A 20600-nucleotide genomic window follows, 5' to 3' on the forward strand; every position below is an offset into this window, starting at 1 on the left:
TGGGGCACTAAGGTTTGTGAGCCTGGCGCTCTCCATCCCCAGGGTGCTGTGCCATTCTTTTCCATAAAGCTCTGAATAAACAAATTTGCTCCATCTTTACTTTCCCTCTTGTTCTTTTTTCTTTTTGAAAAGCTGGAGTTGTAGAAGCTGCTTTAACAGATTGTTCTCTGAGCATATGTTCCAAATTACCTCTTACAGCATACGCTTGGTATGCTGCAGAATACACCATTTTTTCGTTTGACGTTTTCTTTGAATACTGTTTGCTTTTTGTGCTAGTACATTGTGAGCAGCATGTTTACAGGACTTTTTTTTAAGCAGCAGAATATGTTGTGTGGGGAGTCTGAATGTTTCTGTATTGTTTAAATGCGTTTTATTTAAAGCTGCTGTAATTACGTTGGAAATTAAGTGATTTGGAGACCTCTCTGGCAGAAATATGATAATGCAAGCAAAGAACATTACGTAGGAATACGATCTGTAATAACATACAGCTCTGAAGCGACTGAAGCAGAGCAAAAAAGGAGTATTTGGAGTATTTTGTTTTCTCAACCATATTAGGAATGCTATTTAATAGTCATTCTAATTCTTCTCATATAGACCCTTACAACCACACAACACATGTATGAGTGTTTGTGTGCACAACACTAGTATATTTGTCTAACAAAAGCTCCAGTGTCCTCCTATAGGCTTGTTTTTCTCCAACACTACATTACTTTTTGCTGAGGCACCCGGCGATAAGAGGCAACATCTGTTGTGTGTTGTATGGGGTGAACAGGCTCTGCATGGGGCTGAGGGCTCCCAGACTGTGGTTCTCCATTGTTTGGGCCTCTTCTCTTTATCCTCATGTCTCTTCCATTTGCTACATAGCATCCGCCCAACAGCTGACACTCCTCAGCCATTATACACCTAAACGGAATTGTCAATAGGATTTCTCTGTTTTAGCTCACTACTCTACAGATGAGAGCGCAGCTTTTATTTGATTTCAGCTTGTACAGACACACACACATTTACACGCAGTCTTTCTGAGATATATAAGAAGTGCCTGGCTGTTCTTTCTCTCACTGCTGCTGTGTTTGCCAGTGTGTGAGGAACGACAGGTTCTGTGCCACTGAGACTGAACTGCATTGTACTTTAAAAATGGATCAAATGGACCTTATTTCTCTGGTATTACTTTTATTAAGCTTTTTCTCAGCTGATAGCATCTTTTTGATTTGAAAAGGATACATTTTGTTAATATAGCTGTTGTCTGTTGCTATGCTCAGAAATGTTAAGAAAACTTGTGGGTTAAGGAGTTTCTTCAGCGTCAGGCTTGTGGGTTGTAGGGAGTAAGCATCACATGAAGGAGTACAGGGCATGGGAAGAGTTTACTCTGCTAAAACCAGCTAAATAAGGAACATCTGATAGTGCAGGCTGTCTTTGCAATGTGGGAGTTCAGTGAGCTCTTATCTGTGCGTGAGTCCCTGTGGTCCAATGCCTGACTGTGCTATCCTCCCTGTCTTTCTTATTTTCTCCACGCAGACCTCATGGAACAGAGACCACGATGACACAGCGTCAACGCGATCTGGGGGCACGCCAGGACCCTCCAGTGGCGGACACACATCACACAGCGGTGACAACAGCAGTGAACAAGGTATGCATTTTAAAAAGCTTAATATACAAGTAAAGGGTTTAGACCATAATGGTGTGATAATGTTATTGTGTTGAACTTTTGGATGCAGAGAGGATGTAGGTAGTGTCAGCAGTACTGACAGAATGCTGTTGGGTTTACAATATATATATATACAGTGGGGCCAAAAAGTATTTAGTCAGCCACTGATTGTGCAGGTTCTCCTACTTAGAAAAATGAGAGAGGTCTGTAATTGTCATCATAGGTACACTTCAACTATGAGAGACAAAATGAGAAAAAAAAATTCAAGAAAATACATTATAGGATTTTTAAAGAATTTATTTGTAAATTATGGTGGAAAATAAGTATTTGGTCAATAACAAAAGTTCAACTCAATACTTCGTGACATAACCTTTGTTGGCAATGACAGAGGTCAAACGTTTCCTGTAAGTCTTCACCAGGTTTGCACACACTGTAGCTGGTATTTTGGCCCATTCCTCCATGCAGATCTCCACTAGAGCAGTGATGTTTTGGGGCTGTCGCTGGGCAACACGGACTCCACAAATATTTTATGGGGTTGAGGTCTGGAGACTGGCTAGGCCACTCCAGGACCTTGAAATGCTTTTTACGGAGCCACTCCTTCGTTGCCCGAGTGGTGTGTTTGGGATCATTGTCATGCTGGAAGACCCAGCCACGTTCCATCTTCAATGCTCTCACTGATGGAAGAAGGTTTTGGCTTAAAATCGCACGACACATGGTCCCGTTCATTCTTCCCTTAACACGGATCAGTCGTCCTGTCCCCTTTGCAGAAAAACAGCCCCAAAGCATGATGTTTCCACCCCCATGCTTCACAGTAGGTATGGTGTTCTTGGGTTCTTCTTCTCCCTCCAAACACGACGAGTTGAGTTTTTACCAAAAAGTTCCATTTTGGTTTCATCTGACCACATGATATTCTCCCAATCCTCTTCTGGATCATCCATAAGCTCTCTGGCAAACTTCAGACGGGCCTGGACATGTACTGGCTTAAGCAGAGGGACACGCCTGGCACTGCAGGATTTGAGTCCCTCTCGGCGTAGTGTGTTACTGATGGTAGCCTTGGTACTTTGGTCCCAGCTCTCTGCAGGTCATTCATCAGGTCCCTCCGTGTAGTTCTGGGATTTTTGCTCACCGTTCTCATGATCATTTTGACCCCACGGGATGAGATCTTGACCCCAAGATCATTATCAATGGACTTGTATGTCTTCCATTTTCTTACAATTGCTCCCACAGTTGATTTATTCACACCAACCTGCTTGCCTATTGTAGATTCACTCTTCCCAGCCTGGTGCAGGTCTACAATTTTCTTCCTGGTGTCCTTCGACAGCTCTTTGGTCTTGGCCATGGTTGACTGTTTGAGGCTGTGGACAGGTGTCTTTTATACAGATAACGATGTCAAACAGGTGCCATTAATACAGGTAACGAGTGGAGGACAGAAGAGCTTCTTAATGATAAAGTTACAGGTCTGTGAGAGCCAGAAATCTTGCTTGTTTGTTATTGACCAAATACTTATTTTCCACCATCATTTACAAATAAATTCTTTAAAAATCCTACAATGTGATTTCCTGGATTTTTTTTTTCTTTTTGTCTCTCATAGTTGAAGTGTACCTATGATGAAAATTACAGACCTCTGTCATCTTTCTAAGTAGGAGAACTTGCACAATCAGTGGCTGACTAAATACTTTTTGACCCCACTGTATATATATATTTTAAGAAGCATTTTTGACATGATGATTCAGCAGGTGGTGTTGGCGCCACAAAGCTACAGGGTCCTGTGTTGGCATGTTTTTCTGTGTCCATGTGGTGTTTCTTAGTGTACATTTGGCTTCCTCCACCTCACTTGTACATAACAGTAGATTGATTGGCTTCTCTAAACTGCTGATCTGTGAGTGAGCGAATGGAGGATTGTGACCTGTTCAGGATGTATTCTTGCAAAACACAACAATGCTGTGAAGCAGTATTATGACATGGCTGGTTTGCTAGTGTGAATATTGTGTACATTTTAATCACAGCAAAGCTATATATAAAAATATACAATGGATTGTTTTAGCATGAATACATTTTAATATATTGCCCAATCCCGGTGTAAAGGTAGACATAGCAAAGGAGCAGAACCTGAGATTTCTAATAGGCACAGAGTAAGGTAGGCAGCAGTGCAAATAGTGCAGGACTCTTTTCGCAGGGCACTTCATTTGAGCCCATCAGCTGATTGTGATGAGTGTACACACTAATGAGGCTTCCTTTCGCCTGGACACACCATCTGCAGACCCTCTGGTGGTGGCACTCCTAGGAAAGAGCTAGTCAAAATTTTATTTACTCCCTGTTTTATTCTATCCAGAGACTTCAGATTGTCCCTGTCCAGACAGCTCTAGTAGTCCAAGCAGATAACTACAGCATTTCTGTTTTCTATTTATTCAGATATGCGCCAGGTTTTCATTGCAATAAAATGTGTCCCTTTTGTGGCCTCAATATAGTGCATCAGATGTCCAGATTTATACAGTAAAAGTGTAAGCCTCATCAGCTGAGTGCTGTGGCCGACTAGTTGTGCTATTAGAGCAATAATCAGCCCATTTTCCTAAAAGGATTATCAGAGCAAGAAGCAGACAGGCCTATTTCAAACAAACTGGGTGAAAAGCAGCTTCATTTATTATTAAAGCCAATGTCAAGGCGGCAATCCGATGGGCAGCCAGCAGGCAGAGCAGCACAGGAAGCAGAAAAGGGCTGTGTTATGTTCCAGATGACTGAGCAGTGATTTCTATGGCTCAGACTGTTCTTTTTTCCCCTCCTCTGGCTGGAGAAGGACAGTGTTCAGAGAAGATCTGAAGCCAAGGTGGTCAGATGGCTGGTGACTAATATCCAGGCAAAGCATCATGCTCAGTTGGGCCACTTAATGAGGACGTTTTATGCAAGTTCGGAGCTGCTGACCTTTGCTCTTTATCGACCAAAGTGACACTTCATTTTCAAATACTTCCAATTATTGTTGGGTTTTAACCCTCCCCCATACTTATCTTTCCTGTCTATACCGAAGGGAATGGCATTTAAGCCTTCTTTAAACTCAACACCTGGTAAATTACTATTGTTAGTAATATATATACATAACTCCACATGTGCTTATTATGGGAATGTTTTACACACTTTTACATTCTATTTTTATTGTTATTTTGTAGACTTAATGTAGTGTACTTTTGTATTACTCTTCCACAACAACCGATATCAAGTATTGGTCAAATATTTGGACAAGATACTAGTTGAAGTGTGTGTGTGTGCATACAGTCATTTTTTCCAACTAGTGTCTTGTCCAAATATTTTTACTAATACTAATATTTTGCTAATGTTGCAAAGTATTCACTAAACCAGGTTTTAGGTCATCAAAATGTAATGTATCATCTTTTATTTACACAAGCCAACTTAGTAATTACCCGGAAATTTTACTCGACCTGGGAACTTGCTGTGCCTGTCTAGCCAGAATTTCAACCCATTCACACATACCCTTACCCATTAAAATGCTGGAAAATTTCCAGGTCAGTACAGTTGTGTGAAAGGCTTGTATTATAATGTACCCAAGCAATAAGTCGTGTATATGTGTTGCTTAAAGCTGAGGCTGTGGTGTGGGATGGAATTATAGTAATGTGGGTTAATTACTGATTGTGGAAAGTAGTAGTATTAACCAAATTAGCATGTTCGGTAAGGAGTCACTTCATAATCCCAATAAGCACACTATTATCCTTTTGGCTGAGACACTCATTGCCACTTTACCCTGTCCCAAGTGGCCACCTCCCCCTCCTTTTTTCCCTCATGTTTCCTACTGACCTTTTCTGTCTCTCCATGCTCTACCGCTTCCTTTTACTGCACGTCAGTGACTTTTGCTGGCATATACCTTAGAAATATTGCTTTGTCTTTCCATGCACCATGGACTAAATAACTGATTTTGCACTGTGCTCAAATATTCAATTAATGCACATTGTTAGAATTAGCAAAGAGCTTCAATATGCTTACCCTTCTCTGGAAAGCATGTGTGAAAAACATGCTGAAGCCATTCTTGTGTTGTGTCTCCCGACATGTTCTTAACCGTAAACAATGATTGATACACAGTTTTGTAGTTATGATAATATAGTCAACCATGCTGTGTTTTCTAAAGTCTGATTACTCCTTTTTGCATATGGAGGGGAGGCTGGATTTTCTGGCCACACAATTAAGTTCTGATTGTATGTCATCCCTTGTGAGGGGTTTTTCTTTTTAAAGGAGTCCAGCTGAGAACCAGTCCAACCCTTCCTTCTTTAATTAGGGTGTATCTATTAGCAAGGGCGGCTCAGTGTAGCACACACATGCCCACCTTTGTGTGACAGCTACCCTCTCAAGGGACTTGTTGTGGTATTGTAACAGGAATCCTGCTTAGTTTAGTGAGTATCTTTAGCTTAAGAGGACAAAAGAAAACAAATCATTATTACAGACCAACCAACTTTCCAAACAGCAGCAAAAGGGGCTGAAAAAGCCTGATTAAAATGAACATCTTAGGCCCACACTTAGGAAAGGAAGAATAAGTATTTAAATTCAACTCAGTATTTAAATCCAACTTTGAGAAACCTAGTGTTTCAGTCGCTTCTATAAAAAGTCTAGGGCCAAGGTGTTGACTACTGAAGTTTGATACGTATCAGCAATTACTAGGACCCTTTTGAAGAACCACCTCTACTAGTGCGCCAAGCCAAATAGTCCCTAGAAGGCTCTTGTTATTGTCTGCATAAATTTACATGCATTGCGTCAGGCTAAAATTCTGCAAGGCTGGTGAGATCTGCAAGTCTATGATGCTGCTTAAAGAGAACAGCACATTTGCAGACCTAGACCAAATTTAAGCTCTGTTTCAAATAGTGCAGTGGGCTGTATTTCCTTTAACTATACACTTGAGTATGGGCACTGTATTTTGTAATTGTTTACTACACAACTCTAGGGGCAGGACGCTGCCCATGGGGGCGCTGTTGGCTGAATATTTTTGGTTGGTGGACTATTCTCAATCCAGCAGTGACAGTGAGGTGTTTAGAAACTCCATCAGCATTGCTGTGTTTTATTCACTCATACCAGCACAACACACACTAACACACCACCACCATGTCAGTGTCACTGCAGTGCTGAGAATGATCCACCACCCAAATAATACCTGCTCTGTAGTGGTCCTGTGGGGGTCCTGACCATTGAAGAACAGCGTGAAAGGTGGCTAACAAAGCATGCAAAGAAACAGAAGGACTACAGTCAGTAATTGTAAAACTACAAAGTGCTTCTATATGGTAAGTGGAGCTGATAAAATGGACAGTGAGTGCAGAAACAAGGGGGTGGTCATAATTTTATTCCTCATCTGTGTAAATGCTTTCAACTTTGCAGCAACAGTTTAGGGAAGGCCCGTTCCTTTTCCAGCATTACTGTGCTTCTGTGCACAAAGCAAGGTCTATAAAGACATGAACTCTGGAGTTTATAGAAACTCCAGTGACCTGAACAGAGCTCTGACCTCACCCCCAGTGAACTGAATGGGCACAAATCCTAACAGACATACTTGAAAGTCTTGTGAGAAACCTTTTCAAAGTGGCTGTTGTTATAGCTGAAAAGATCATATGCCACATAGTGTAAATATGCAGCAATATAAATAGCAAAGCAAAATCTGAAAGACATGGTGTATATCATGTCATGTAGCTCTAGTGTGTTGTACTTATATATTTAAAGGGCACCAAACACACACACATATATAAGATCCTATATTTTAATCCGACATACAGTGGGGCCAAAAAGTATTTAGTCAGCCACTGATTGTGCAGGTTCTCCTACTTAGAAAGATGAGAGAGGTCTGTAATTTTCATCATAGGTACACTTCAACTATGAGAGACAAAATGAGAAAAAAAAAATCCAGGAAATCACATTGTAGGATTTTTAAAGAATTTATTTGTAAATTATGGTGGAAAATAAGTATTTGGTCAATAACAAAAGTTCAACTCAATACTTTGTAACATAACCTTTGTTGGCAATGACAGAGGTCAAACGTTTCCTGTAAGTCTTCACCAGGTTTGCACACACTGTAGCTGGTATTTTGGCCCATTCCTCCATGCAGATCTCCTCTAGAGCAGTGATGTTTTGGGGCTGTCGCTGGGCAACACGGACTTTCAATTCCCTCCACAAATTTTCTATGGGGTTGAGGTCTGGAGACTGGCTAGGCCACTCCAGGACCTTGAAATGCTTTTTATGGAGCCACTCCTTCGTTGCCCTAGCGGTGTGTTTGGGATCATTGTCATGCTGGAAGACCCAGCCACGTTCCATCTTCAATGCTCTCACTGATGGAAGAAGGTTTTGGCTTAAAATCTCACGATACATGGCCCCGTTCATTCTTCCCTTAACACGGATCAGTCGTCCTGTCCCCTTTGCAGAAAAACAGCCACAAAGCATGATGTTTCCACCCCCATGCTTCACAGTAGGTATGGTGTTCTTGGGATGCAACTCAGCATTCTTCTTCCTCCAAACACGACGAATTGAGTTTTTACCAAAAAGTTCCATTTTGGTTTCATCTGACCACATGATATTCTCCCAATCCTTTTCTGGATCATCCATATGCTCTCTGGCAAACTTCAGACGGGCCTGGACATGTACTGGCTTAAGCAGGGGGACACGCCTGGCACGGCAGGATTTGAGTCCCTCTCGGCGTAGTGTGTTACTGATGGTAGCCTTGGTACTTTGGTCCCAGCTCTCTGCAGGTCATTCATCAGGTCCCTCCATGTAGTTCTGGGATTTTTGCTCACCGTTCTCATGATCATTTTGACCCCACGGGATGAGATCTTGCGTGGGGCCCCAGATCGAGGGAGATCCATCCATCTTCCATTTTCTTACAATTGCTTCCACAGTTGATTTATTCACACCAACCTGCTTGCCTATTGTAGATTCACTCTTTCCAGCCTGGTGCAAGTCTACAATTTTCTTCCTGGTGTCCTTCGACAGCTCTTTGGTCTTGGCCATGGTTGAGTTTGGAGTCTGACTGTTTGAGGCTGTGGACAGGTGTCTTTTATACAGATAACGAGGTCAAACAGGTGCCATTAATACAGGTAACGAGTGGAGGACAGAAGAGCTTCTTAAAGAAGAAGTTACAGGTCTGTGAGAGCCAGAAATCTTGCTTGTTTGTGGGTGACAAACTCATTTTGTCTCTCATAGTTGAAGTGTACCTATGATGAAATTTACAGACCTCTCTCATCTTTCTAAGTAGGAGAACTTGCACAATCAGTGGCTGACTAAATACTTTTTGGCCCCACTGTAACATGTGACATTGGTGTTTAAGTAAGTGCTGGATGTGTCAAATCATTATTTTGCTGTATTGATTCGAGCGAGTGAGTACTGTTGTTCACAGATCACATGGACTCAGTTTGCCAAAGGCCTCTGTGAAGGTCAGCTTGAGCAGAAGCCCTCATTGGCTCATTGGCCCTGACTCATCACCTCTGTTTGAGGATTGGTTGGATTTCAAAAGCTGCCTAGAAGACAAGGCTTTAAACAAGATGTATGTCTGCAGTATTGTACTCCTAGTTAAGCTCACCATTCCCTTACTGTTTGTTCTCATCCAGATCATGCATTAATAAAAACAATTGTCCATCAGAACAGAAAAGCCCCTTCATCTTATCTTTGTTTTTGTCTTCCCCCATCTTTTGTGCCAGGCTTTCTTTAATTGCTGAATGTGCTACAATGTTGCTCACATTATCTATTTGTGCATGTGCTTCACAGTTTGCGTTTCTACCAGTCTCTTTTCTCCTGCTTTGTTTTCCTCCCTACCTGCCTTAACTGTACAGGGGTGCTACTTCAAAGTGCAGCTCTAAAAGCCTGATGTTATATAGATGACAGCAGCCATGATCTCTGTTGTGCATGCAGATGCACATTTGCTTTTGAAGACTGGATGTAATCTGGTTAAATAATAGAGGCCTAATGACTGATAAATGGTCTGTGTTTTTGATATGGCCTGGATCTGAAGGTGGGCACAAGGTGAACTTCTGCTGGTCGCACATGCACATCTGACCCATACACCTACACACACAATCACAAAGGATACAAGGGCTGGCGGTTCCTTTCTGTGTGGAGTTTGCATGTTCTCCCTGTGTCTGCGTGGGTCTCCGGGTGCTTTGATTTCCTCCCACAGTCCAAAGACATGCAAGTGAGGTGAACTGGAGATACTAAATTGTCCAGGACTGTGTTTGATATAACCTTGTGAACTGATGAATCTTGTGTAATGAGTAACTACCGTTCCTGTCATGAATGTAACCAAAGTGTAAAACATGACGTTAAAATCCTAATAAACAAACAAACAAACAAAGGATACTGGAAAGAGAATCCTGCGACAGCAGTGGTTATGGGCAAGGGAATAAACCCATGCACCATGCAAACTGGAAACATTGATAAGCAGTGGACATTTCTGTAAGCACTTACTGAAAAGTTAAAACAAGCAAATGACAAACTCCCACCCATACTTTTCTTGTGCCTCCTCAGTCACTGTTTGACTAATTTAGGGCTTCCTGGATACCTTGTCTCAGGGCAAATAATGATTCAAATGCTGCAATAACACGGACATTGTGATGTTTGCTATGGGATTTAGCGGTCACTGGGGCACTTCCTTCTGTCCAACCGTGTCAACCCTGGCCATGTAGCTCCTTCCTTTCCTCCACTTGTGCTCTAACCATTCTTTTCCCTTTTTTGTATACATTTTTGTTGTTCCCTACTGAATATGCACAGGCCAAAAATCAGTTTTCATTGTTTCAGCATTCCTTTTTACAGACAGAAGATGTTTTGTCTGGTTACCTTTATTTTCAGCCTTTAATGTACATCCATTCCTGCATTTCAGGCCTGCAGCACATTCCAAAAAGTTAGGACTAGGGCATTCTAGGGCTAGTAATAAGGTAAAAAAAAGAAATAAACAAAGAAAAAAACACTAAATAATGATGTAATTTTAAACAGATGATGTCGGTAAAAAAAAAGCCAGGGTCTGTCATGGTATGGGGTTGTGTCAGTGCCCTTAAAAATGGCAATTTACACCTCTGTGATGGCAGCATTTATGCAGAAAAATACTTTGAGATTTACAAGAAGATACAAGGTACAACAAGACAATGCAAAACCACATGCTGCACACATTACAAAGGCATGGCTATGAAAGAAAAGGGTACGGCTACTGAACTGGCCTGCCTGCAGTCCTGACCTGTCCCCAGTAGAAAATGTGTGGAGAATTTTGAAACAAAAACCAGTACTGTTGCACATCTTAGACATGTTTGCAAGAAGAATGGGACAAAATAAAACCTGAAACACTTTATCGCTTGGTATCTTTGGTGCCAAAACGTGGCAACGTTACAAAGTGGTTAGTGCTTTACCGCCTCAACTTGTTTTGGTATGTGTTGCAGGCCTGAAATGCAGGAATTAATGAAGTATCTTAGGTTCATAATATCTGCAATGAAATAAAAGTCAAAGTAAATGTAAGGATACATACTCTCCCAATTTATTTTTCTGATTTTGAATTAAAAAATAGGAAAAAATGAATTATCAGTGTGCATCTTGAAGTGTTTATGGGGTAAGGAGCAATGGCACTGATACTTTAATGTCCCAAACCACATACTACCTATTAAAATGCATGTTGAAAATAGCAGCACTACTATTGGTGATGTACAGATATGGCACAGCATATGTATGTATGTGCTTCAGGACACAGCCATGATTTAATGTTTCACCATTTTTTGTTGTTAAGGCTTATAAGTAATCACTGTAAGTTACTGTAAGGGACAGTGGCTTTGGGCTATCAACTGAAAGGTTGAGAGTTCGAATCCCAACTCTGACATGCAGCCACTGTTGGGCCCCTGAGCAAGGCCCTTAACGCTCTCTGCTCAAGGGGCGTCGTACAATGGCTGACCCTGCGCTCTGACCCCAGCTTCCAAACAAGCTGGGATATGCAAAGAAAGAATTTCGTTGTACTGTACTCGTGTATATGTATATATGACAAATAAAGGCAGTCTATTCTATTCTAATATATACACACATATTTCCAAAATCAGACCTAAAATGAAGAATCTTGCATCACTGAATTAGTTCCCTGTTATTCAAAGACACATGTTAGACAGGTCTCTGAAAGATTGCAACATTACCGACTTTACCAATCACACACAACAGTTCTCAGACCTGCATCAGATATATGCTACTCAGCTTTCTAGGAAAAATGCTGATAACACCCAGAGAGATATGCTATCACCGCTTCACGAGCCTGATGGAGGAAAGAAAAGACATAACGCTGAAAGAGGAACTACAGTCAAAACACAGCCCTAACACTGTTCATTAGTCAGGCATTCCTGTTTGGCAGCAGACACACAGTTTATTTAGGTCTTTGATAAAGAGATTAGCAAAGATCTTCTTTGCCAAGGAGAGATGGCTCTTTGCTAAGCTGGTTATTTTAAAACATTGCATATACATTGACCTGCACAAGAGATACAAGTAGACTGTGGGGCAAGATTAGCACTCGAGTTTTTTATTTTATTTTTTTAAATGAAATGAGATTAAACTGTGTTAGCCTTTTAGCAGCCGAAGCAGAAAAAAAAACCATTAACCCAGCTGGATAATCCTGCCATGATCAGTGCATGAATGTACTCTGTCTATTTATTTCTATAAAGGTGAGCGGGCTTTTTATATTAGCAGTATCGCATTGGTTCGAGTCCAACCGAAAGCCACAAACAGTATTGTGCTAATTTTAGCTTCCAAAGAGGATGAGGATGAATGGCCTGCTGCTAGTTTGCCATATGCTTCACTGCCGATAGTGCTGGGTGAGGAATATTTTCCTGCAGATAGTGATTTAGGCATTGTGCGTAAGGTCCTCGGTCTGTTTACAATGACATGAACGTTTTATTAAAGATGTAATGCGGTTGGAGATGTTAAGTTCTGTCATATGGCAAAAAGTGCTTAGCCATTTCTTTATGTCTCATCTCTAGGATATTTATAGCCACATTTTGGTCACTATGACACCTTTGTGCAAAGCGACTTGCATTACAGTTACAGTATACAGTCTAAGCAATTGAGGGTTAAGGGCCTTGCTCAAGGGCCCAACAGCAGCAACCTGGCAGTGGTGGAGCTTCAACCAGTGAACCAGTGACCTTCTGATTACTAGTCCAGTACCTTAACCACTAGGCTACGGCTTGCCTTGCCTAGTAAAAATTTAATGCTTCGGAAATAAGGTTTTCTTTAATACCTAGGAGCCTAATAATCACAAATTGCCTCCATTTTTAAGCAATAAAACAAACATGTATTGTAAATAAATTGTGTATACGCTCATATATCTAGTTCTTCATTAATTTATTATTTTAAAAAATGTCAAAGTTAAAGAAAAATCATACGTTTGCGTTACCAATGCGCCCAAACTACTTTACGCCATTATTTAAATGTTTAACCCTTTGATGCACAAGCTAAGCAAACCCCTTCTAATGCACAACATGGGTCAAAAATGACCCATATTCATCCATTTAAGAATATTTTCATATGCACATTTGTCAGTTATTCATGTATTTGCTGTCTTAGCTAATAAAAGCTATCTATACTAGAATATGTAAACAGCTAGCAAGCAAATAGTATTGGACATATTCAAGATTCAACAGCCTAATCTTTGGTTGTCTTTCAAAAGATCAGTAAATATGTTTTTGACTACAAACACTTACAAATGTCAGTAGTTTCTGTCAAATTCCATAGTAAATACATAAGGGTCATTTTTGACCCATGTTGTGCATTAGAAGGGTAGTGATACAAAAATGATTTTTATTAAAAAAGTAAAAAATATAAAACTGAAATAAGGATTTGTGATGAGCAAAAACAAGTTAATTGAGGAATTCATGGAAGCTTGAATGACGAAATTCATTTATTGCAAAGATGTAGAAAATAAAAACTCAGTTGAGTCACTTTTGACCCAGGTTGTGCATCAAAGGGTTAAAGCAAAGAAATAAAAGGTCACAAAGCCTTTATATTTAAATAATCCAGCCTCCTGTTCTAAAGGTGTTTGACCCATGTATTTGTCACTGGAAGCCACTCGCAATGAAGGAATTATTTGCCGAGTGTCAGTGGGGTGCTGCGACAGAGGACAGTGCCTGTGCAGATGGAAAGCTGAATGCTGGCAGAAAAGGGCTCTTTTGAAAGGGGGAGGGCTGAGTTAACAATTGGGCAAAAGCTTGACCCAGTGCTGACCCTTCCTATATAACTGCCCCCTCCAGAGCTCTGGGCTGGCCTTTTGACATGGATACCTGTTAAAGGGATTTAAAGGGAAAAGATAAAGAGTTCCTCAAGGCTTTTTTCTTCAGATTTAGGGAGTGAATGAAGAATAACAAACAAACAAAAGTGTGTGTGTGGTTGAAGGGGTGTGCGTGTGTGTGAAGAGGGTGTGTTTACCTTAATGCATGTTTGAGAGAGTTAGAGCTTTTAACAGGCTGTGTTTACGAAACACACATTCTGAGTGGTAACCTGATCACTGGCTGCTGTTCTGAGTTTGAATGAGTCAAAGAAAGGCTGAAGTGGAGGAGATTTTCAATTGATAACCTAAGAAATGTTCATTTTGTGATCAGTGCAGGCACACTGGGTTTTCTCTTTGCCCTTTTGACCAAGCGTGTGTGTGTGTGTGTGGATTGTAACGGCATCGCTCGTGTTCAGCCATCCCTCATGACGCTAGTCAGGAAGCAGACACTCAGGCCAGCTCCTTTTTTTTCCAACTTAGAGCTTTATCTTCTCAGCATATTCTTAGTTGATACAAGTACAACCGCATCCTTTTTGCGCCACTTCCTGTGACCTCAGTGAGCATTGCTCTTATCCTACGGGGTTTATTAAAGTTGATGTGGCTTAGCTAACAAACGTGCCCTTTGAAAATCAACTGATTTTAAAACCATCTGAACAGCCATCTATTTTTCTCTCTGCTATTTATAAACATAAGCTAATCATATGTAATTTGCCTTACTGTGGCCCCTCCATGTTAACTCCATTGGACAATTTCAATGAGTGCTAAGGGGCTATTATTGGCAGTGAAACGTTTGCTTATTATCAACTGTACTCGGCAAAGGGGAAAATCCCTGTCTATTAAAAGCACTTATCTTTGCCTGAGTTATTTAGATAGCCACCATGTGGAAAATTATCTGCCAGAAGCCAAAAATGAAAGCTTTTTTACTCTACCACAGGGCATCCAGATCTGTTCAGTGACTTGCCACGGCATGCCAAAAAAGCTTGATCTAATGATGCAAGTGGTTGCTGAGAGAGTTTTTTATTTCTAATTGAAACAATTCGGTCTGGGTTTGACATTGCCCAATTACAGGACCAAAAACGCAGACATTTAGTTTATTACAGATATCATAAAGTATATATTTTTCATTAAGAGCAAGCTTTGTGTTTTTTTCCCATCCGTTTGCAGTCAGAGAAGCACTTTTCTTGCAACAATGGACGATGTAATTTTTTATAATGTAACTAACATGGACCAGATTGTTTCAGTATTGTTTATTAGTTCTGAGTAGGGCTGTCTCGATACCACTTTTTTATGTCCAAATTGTAATAATACATGTCTCAATGCACCATGGTTAAACTAGCTATCTAAATAACAATGCTCACTCTGTGAAACAAATATTCTAAAGGAATAAATACAAAACCTACATCACACTTATACAAAACTGCTGTTTTTATTTTAACTTTTACACACAGAACATTTAGCAGCATTTTTGGTTTCACTTACGTTCGAGCTGTTGTTCACGTGACACATCTCGCTTTACGGCGTGTCGTCCAAAGTGTCTACAATTGGAAGATGTGGATGTCAATCAAACGCGATGGACCAATTAGAATTGACACACAGTTGAGATTTTCCGTTAAAGTTCTGTCACGTTTTTAGATTATTAAACCCTGCTGGATTTTAAAGAGGACATCTGTGGCTAAACGGGAAACGGTGTAGTTTGTTTTATTTCATAACACTAATGGATTAATCGTTGAGGATGTGAGATATCTCCAAGCCGGGACAAGATTTCTTTATCTCAGGTGAGCGATTTATCATTTATAAAGTGATTTTTATTGTGTTTAAACAGTGTGTTTAGATGTGGCAGTAGTAGATGATTTTTTACAATGATAAAAGTAGATCAGTGTGTTTTAATTTCTGAATAGCTGTTGCAGATGAGTTGTAGATTAGTGGCACATGTTAATGACCTTGTTACGGCAGTCACCGAGTGAGCTGGCAATAAACGGCACTCTGTTGGAACGTATCTTCGTGTGTTATATGCTTTACACACAAACAATGGCCTTATTTACATTAAGTGTTATTTACATTAAGCAACAGTATCGGATCGGATTACAAGTGTTTTACCTTCCGATATCCGATCCAGTGATTTGGGCCAATATCGGACCGATATCAATACAGAATATCAGATCAGTGCCAGCCCTAGTTCTTAGTGTAGCTTTTTGTTTAAAAAAAAAACATTCTCTTTTTTTGTTTGTCCACTCTGGATTGTTATCGAACAAAGCTGGCCTGAAGAAGGTGTCAAAAGCTGTCTGAGACAGAGGGTGAAAAATGAGAACATATAAGGTGTGTGTGTGTGTGTGTCTCAGTGGAATCGAAGGACTCTGAAAGTGTTCTTGTTTGAACCTCTGTGCCCTGCTTTTTCTCCTACCTTATATCTTCAGATTAAAAAAAACATTACAAAGGAGGAAAAATCAATAGTTTAACAGTAAAAGTGCTTGACATAAAAGGGTAAACTGGCCGGCTGGTGCTGCAGTTCGACCATTTCTTTCTCCTCAACATGAGAACAGGATCAGCAGGGGGGGGGGGGGGGGGGGGGGGGAGCACGTGGTGGACAAGTCTAGCAAGAAGAGAAAGGGTGAGAGATAAAAAAAAAAAGGAACAGAGAGCTTACCAAGCTAATGCTGTGTTTGTGCCCCTGGGCCCTGGCGCGTTCTCCAACGTGTTGAGGGCTTCAGTGTAAGTGACCCTTATACACACACAGACAAGAAAAAGCCATAACATTTGCAGTGACATTTTTGCCATCACCTATGGGTATGTCAGGCGCATGATCCCAGAGACCTAAGAATATGCATGAAGGGCTCACATCGAGGCCCTGGCATGGGCACCACCGTGTAATGAGAGATGGAACAATGCTAAATATGGAATACATTAAACACATTACAGCCCATGATCCAGTACAGCAAAGGTGGGCAAAGAGACACGGGCGGTGATAAAAGGGTTTGTAATTACATTTGTTTTCATGTATCGAATTATGGTTTACCAAGCCGGCGTCTGTCAGCATTACTCAAAGCTCTTTGGTTCTTTAAACTGTCATCATTTACCTCATTATTTCAAATGAATCACCTTTAATTGCGTATCATAATCAAGCTTTAAAGATTAGTGTTTGTGCTGTCATTCCTTGCTTGTAATTATGAAAGAAAAAGGGAGAAAAGATCTGTTTATCTGTTTCCATCAACTGTATGTTTTGCATACATATGCAAATATTAAAATACACCCAGGAAAAGGAATATTATAGCACATGCCTAAGTGCTTGTTATTGAAAGCGTTATTATAGGCTGTAAGAAATTACTGTTCATTATTTTTGATTTATAAACAAACTGTTATATAACAATCATTACTCATTAAATGTTTGTTTTATTACTTTCTTCCAGTAGCAACAGGTTGGTTAGAATTAGTAAGCAGGAAAGTGTGTTATAATGTGAATAATATCTAGTAAGTTCATCTTAATCAAGTTCACTGGGGTGGCACGGTGGCTAAGTGGGTAGCGCTGTCGCCTCACAGCAAGAAGGTCCTGGGTCCTTTCTGTGTGGAGTTTGCATGTTCTCTCCGTGTCTGTGTAGGTTTCCTCCAGGTGTTCCGGTTTCCTCCTACAGTCCAAAGACATGCAAATGAGGTGAATTGGAGACACTAAATTGTCCATGACTGTGTTTGATATAACCTTGTGTAAACTGATGAACCTTGTGTAATGAGTAACTACCGTTCCTGTCATGAATGTAACCAAAAGTATAGAACATGACGTTAAAATCCTAATAAACAACCAAACAATCAAGTTCACTGATTACAGGTGCGAGGAAAACCCCCTTAACTGGAGTGTTAGTTAATAATAATAATTATCACGGGGATCCAGGGTTCGAATCCTCAGTGGTGCTTTTGGCCGGTTGGACATCTATATACAGATATGATTGGTTATGTCTGAGGCTGGGTTGGCTGAGGCCACAAAATTAATTGGCATCCTGTCTGGGGTGTGTTACTTCATTGTGCCCTGTAATTTCAGGTACCCTGCACCACTCAGACCAGGTTTAAGCACTAGTAAAACATAAAAATGCCATTTTATTTTATTTTGTTTGCCAAATTACAAAAACAATTACAAGTGAACCTGTAATTAAGGTGCTCTGGTGTTGGTCTATTACACTTGTCCACCGATTCAGGTTTGAATCTCAGTGGTGCTATTGGCCGACGGGGCATTTATACATGACTGGCTATGACTAAAGGGTTGGGATGTCTGAAGCCCTCTTATGGATTGGCAGACTGACCAGGGTCTTCCTGCCTTGCAGCCAGTGTTTCCCAGTGACCCACCATGACCCTGACCAGGACAAGCAGGTTAATGAAAATCTAAAAAAAGAAAGGAGAAAATCTGTAATTATTTAAGGGAATGTATAGCTGCTGTGTTGGGTTAAAACTGAAAAAATGTACATTAGATTAGAAAAGAAATCATATATAATTTGTGCTGAAATAGGATTGTTTGGGACTGTGTTGACATGGATTTGGCTGCCTGCTAAGAAATGAATGCTGGAGTTCCAAAAGTGCAGCAGCCACTTTGAAACTTTGACTGCTCTTTTAAGGAATTCCTTCATGCTCTGAATATTTTTAGGTGGGAGGCGCTTGTGACCCTAGCAGAAGGACTCCCCCCTCCATCACTGCCCGGCCTATTCTGGCCATGTGAATTAGTAGAATACAATAAACGCAGCTTTATTTTTTCCTCCCTCTTTTCCCCTCACTTGCACTCTCTTTCTGTGCGCTTGTGTGTGCGCTGGAGAGAAAGGCAGGGGTGTGTGAATGGGCGCATGCTGAATGGATGCAGACAGCACACCCTGAGTCTTGGTCTTGCTGAGCTAGGGACTGCAAAGTCAAATGTGTATAGTGTGTAAGGGTGTGTGTGTGTGTTTAAAATGCTAAGAGAGAGGGACAAACCACCAAAGTCAGTGCACCGGCAGGAGCCAGAGGTAATGTTGTGTCAGGAAAAAAAAGCCTCAGATATGTCTCTTTGACTTGGCTTATACAATTTTGTCAAAGCAAGAATATACTGCAATTTAAGCTTTGATAGATTGAATTATAACCCTTGGCAAATCCCTACTTCTTTCACTGAAACCCTGCTTTGTGTGAGTGTGCTTTACTTCATTGTGCTTAAGTGGATGTCTTTTGTGATAGGGATGTGCTTGACAGTTGGCTAAATGGCACAGTACTAATTTGTATTTCATAGAGAAAAAATTGTTGACACCCTCGGGTTGTGCGTGAGCCAACAATTGTACAGGTAGTGCCAATTGAAGTTCATTTTAGAGCAATTAGATAATAAACGATCACTTTAGAGCTTTTTGATGAATACCTTCAGTGGGCAAACGGGTGTCAGAGAGTGATGGAGAACTAATAGCTAATCAGGAGAGCTGGCTGACAAAAGCATGTTAAGGTTTAAGTGTTAAGCTGATTCGTGTGGCAGGCAGGCAGGCAGGCAAGCAGGCAGGCAGAGAGAGCAATGTCAGCCATAGCAGTGTGTATGTGCATGTTAGAAGGGAGCATAAAAAATTCTTTCCCTGATTTGCCGTGGGGCATCCCCCTCAGCCTCTGGACCGCTCCAGTCACCGGCCTGCTGCCTAATTGCCACATAGACTCCATCACGTATGGGTAGATGAGATGACATTCCACCCCCCTCACTGGCAGTGGCAGACCAGCCTGCACATGCCGCCCTTCCAACCCTTCCACTAGCTGCTAAGACGCTGTCATAACCCATTAGCGGTTGGCCAAAGTTAGCCCATGGCATTTCCTCACAGCATCAGCAAAAAGGCGAATAAATCTGCCACTGGAGCCTGCTGCTGGTCTAATGAGGCTGTGAGCTTGTTTATAGACTGGCATTATTTTTATGATTATTTCCACGTTTTTGGACTTGCCGCCACTCACATGCTTCTCGTTGGCCATATACGAGTAAGTCATGGTGGCCAATGATGAAGCTGATGTCAGAGTCATATGGATACCTGGTTTCTGTCAGTTTACAGTATAAAATCTTACCAGCCCCAGATCGTACCTAGATTTATTGATATTAAATTGCAGAATAAATAGAAATGCCAATAAAATCGACAACTCCAACCATCTTTCTTTCCCTCATTTTTGCCTTGAGGGGGAAGGTCCTCACAGGTCAGATTTAAGTAAAAATACTAAGGGAGAGAGGTTAAACAATTCATAATACAGAAGAAAGGAGAAAGGCTCCAGAGAGAACACACAACACATTTACCTTATTGATCACACGATCTCTGTTTTACTCCCTCTCACGCCATCCCCCTTTTTTTCTCGTCCAGTCTGCGTCCTGATTTCTAGCCTTTGCTTCTGTTTTGCTAAGTCGCATGGGACAAGCCCTGGGTTTATTATTTTAAGCTTTGCCTAACACGAACTGGTCTTTACACCGTATTGAAAGCATTTGCTTTCAATGAAAATCTTGTCTTAGATTACAAACCTGCGGTGCTGCTTTCCCTCCCAGGCGGGAGTGAGGAAGTCTTATTTGCTTAAAAACAGTAGGGAGGACAAACTGCTGTTTAGGCCTGACTGTTTTTGGCATCGGTTAATGATGTAATCAAAGCTCATATTTTTCTGCGATTTTGTGTGTGATGTGTGCTATTGTGGCTCTGATAGCATGTGTTCTTTTCTCCATGGGGAAGGCTTGGGAGCTGCGGTGGCTCTCAGGAAGCATCT

General features: G+C 41.0%; 1 protein-coding gene across 1 annotated transcript in view; it reads left to right on the forward strand.

Moving 5' to 3' along the window:
- The window catches only part of meis1b (Meis homeobox 1 b), a 73001-nt gene that overhangs the window by 14627 nt on the left and 37774 nt on the right, over positions 1-20600 (forward strand). Inside the window, exon 7 of the mRNA XM_062995945.1 lies at positions 1516-1627. Within this exon, the coding sequence (XP_062852015.1) occupies positions 1516-1627 (112 nt within the window). The remainder of the gene's footprint in view (positions 1-1515; positions 1628-20600) is intronic.

Source organism: Trichomycterus rosablanca, chromosome 5 (assembly GCF_030014385.1).
Source record: "Trichomycterus rosablanca isolate fTriRos1 chromosome 5, fTriRos1.hap1, whole genome shotgun sequence".
NCBI classification, from domain to species: Eukaryota; Metazoa; Chordata; class Actinopteri; order Siluriformes; family Trichomycteridae; genus Trichomycterus; species Trichomycterus rosablanca.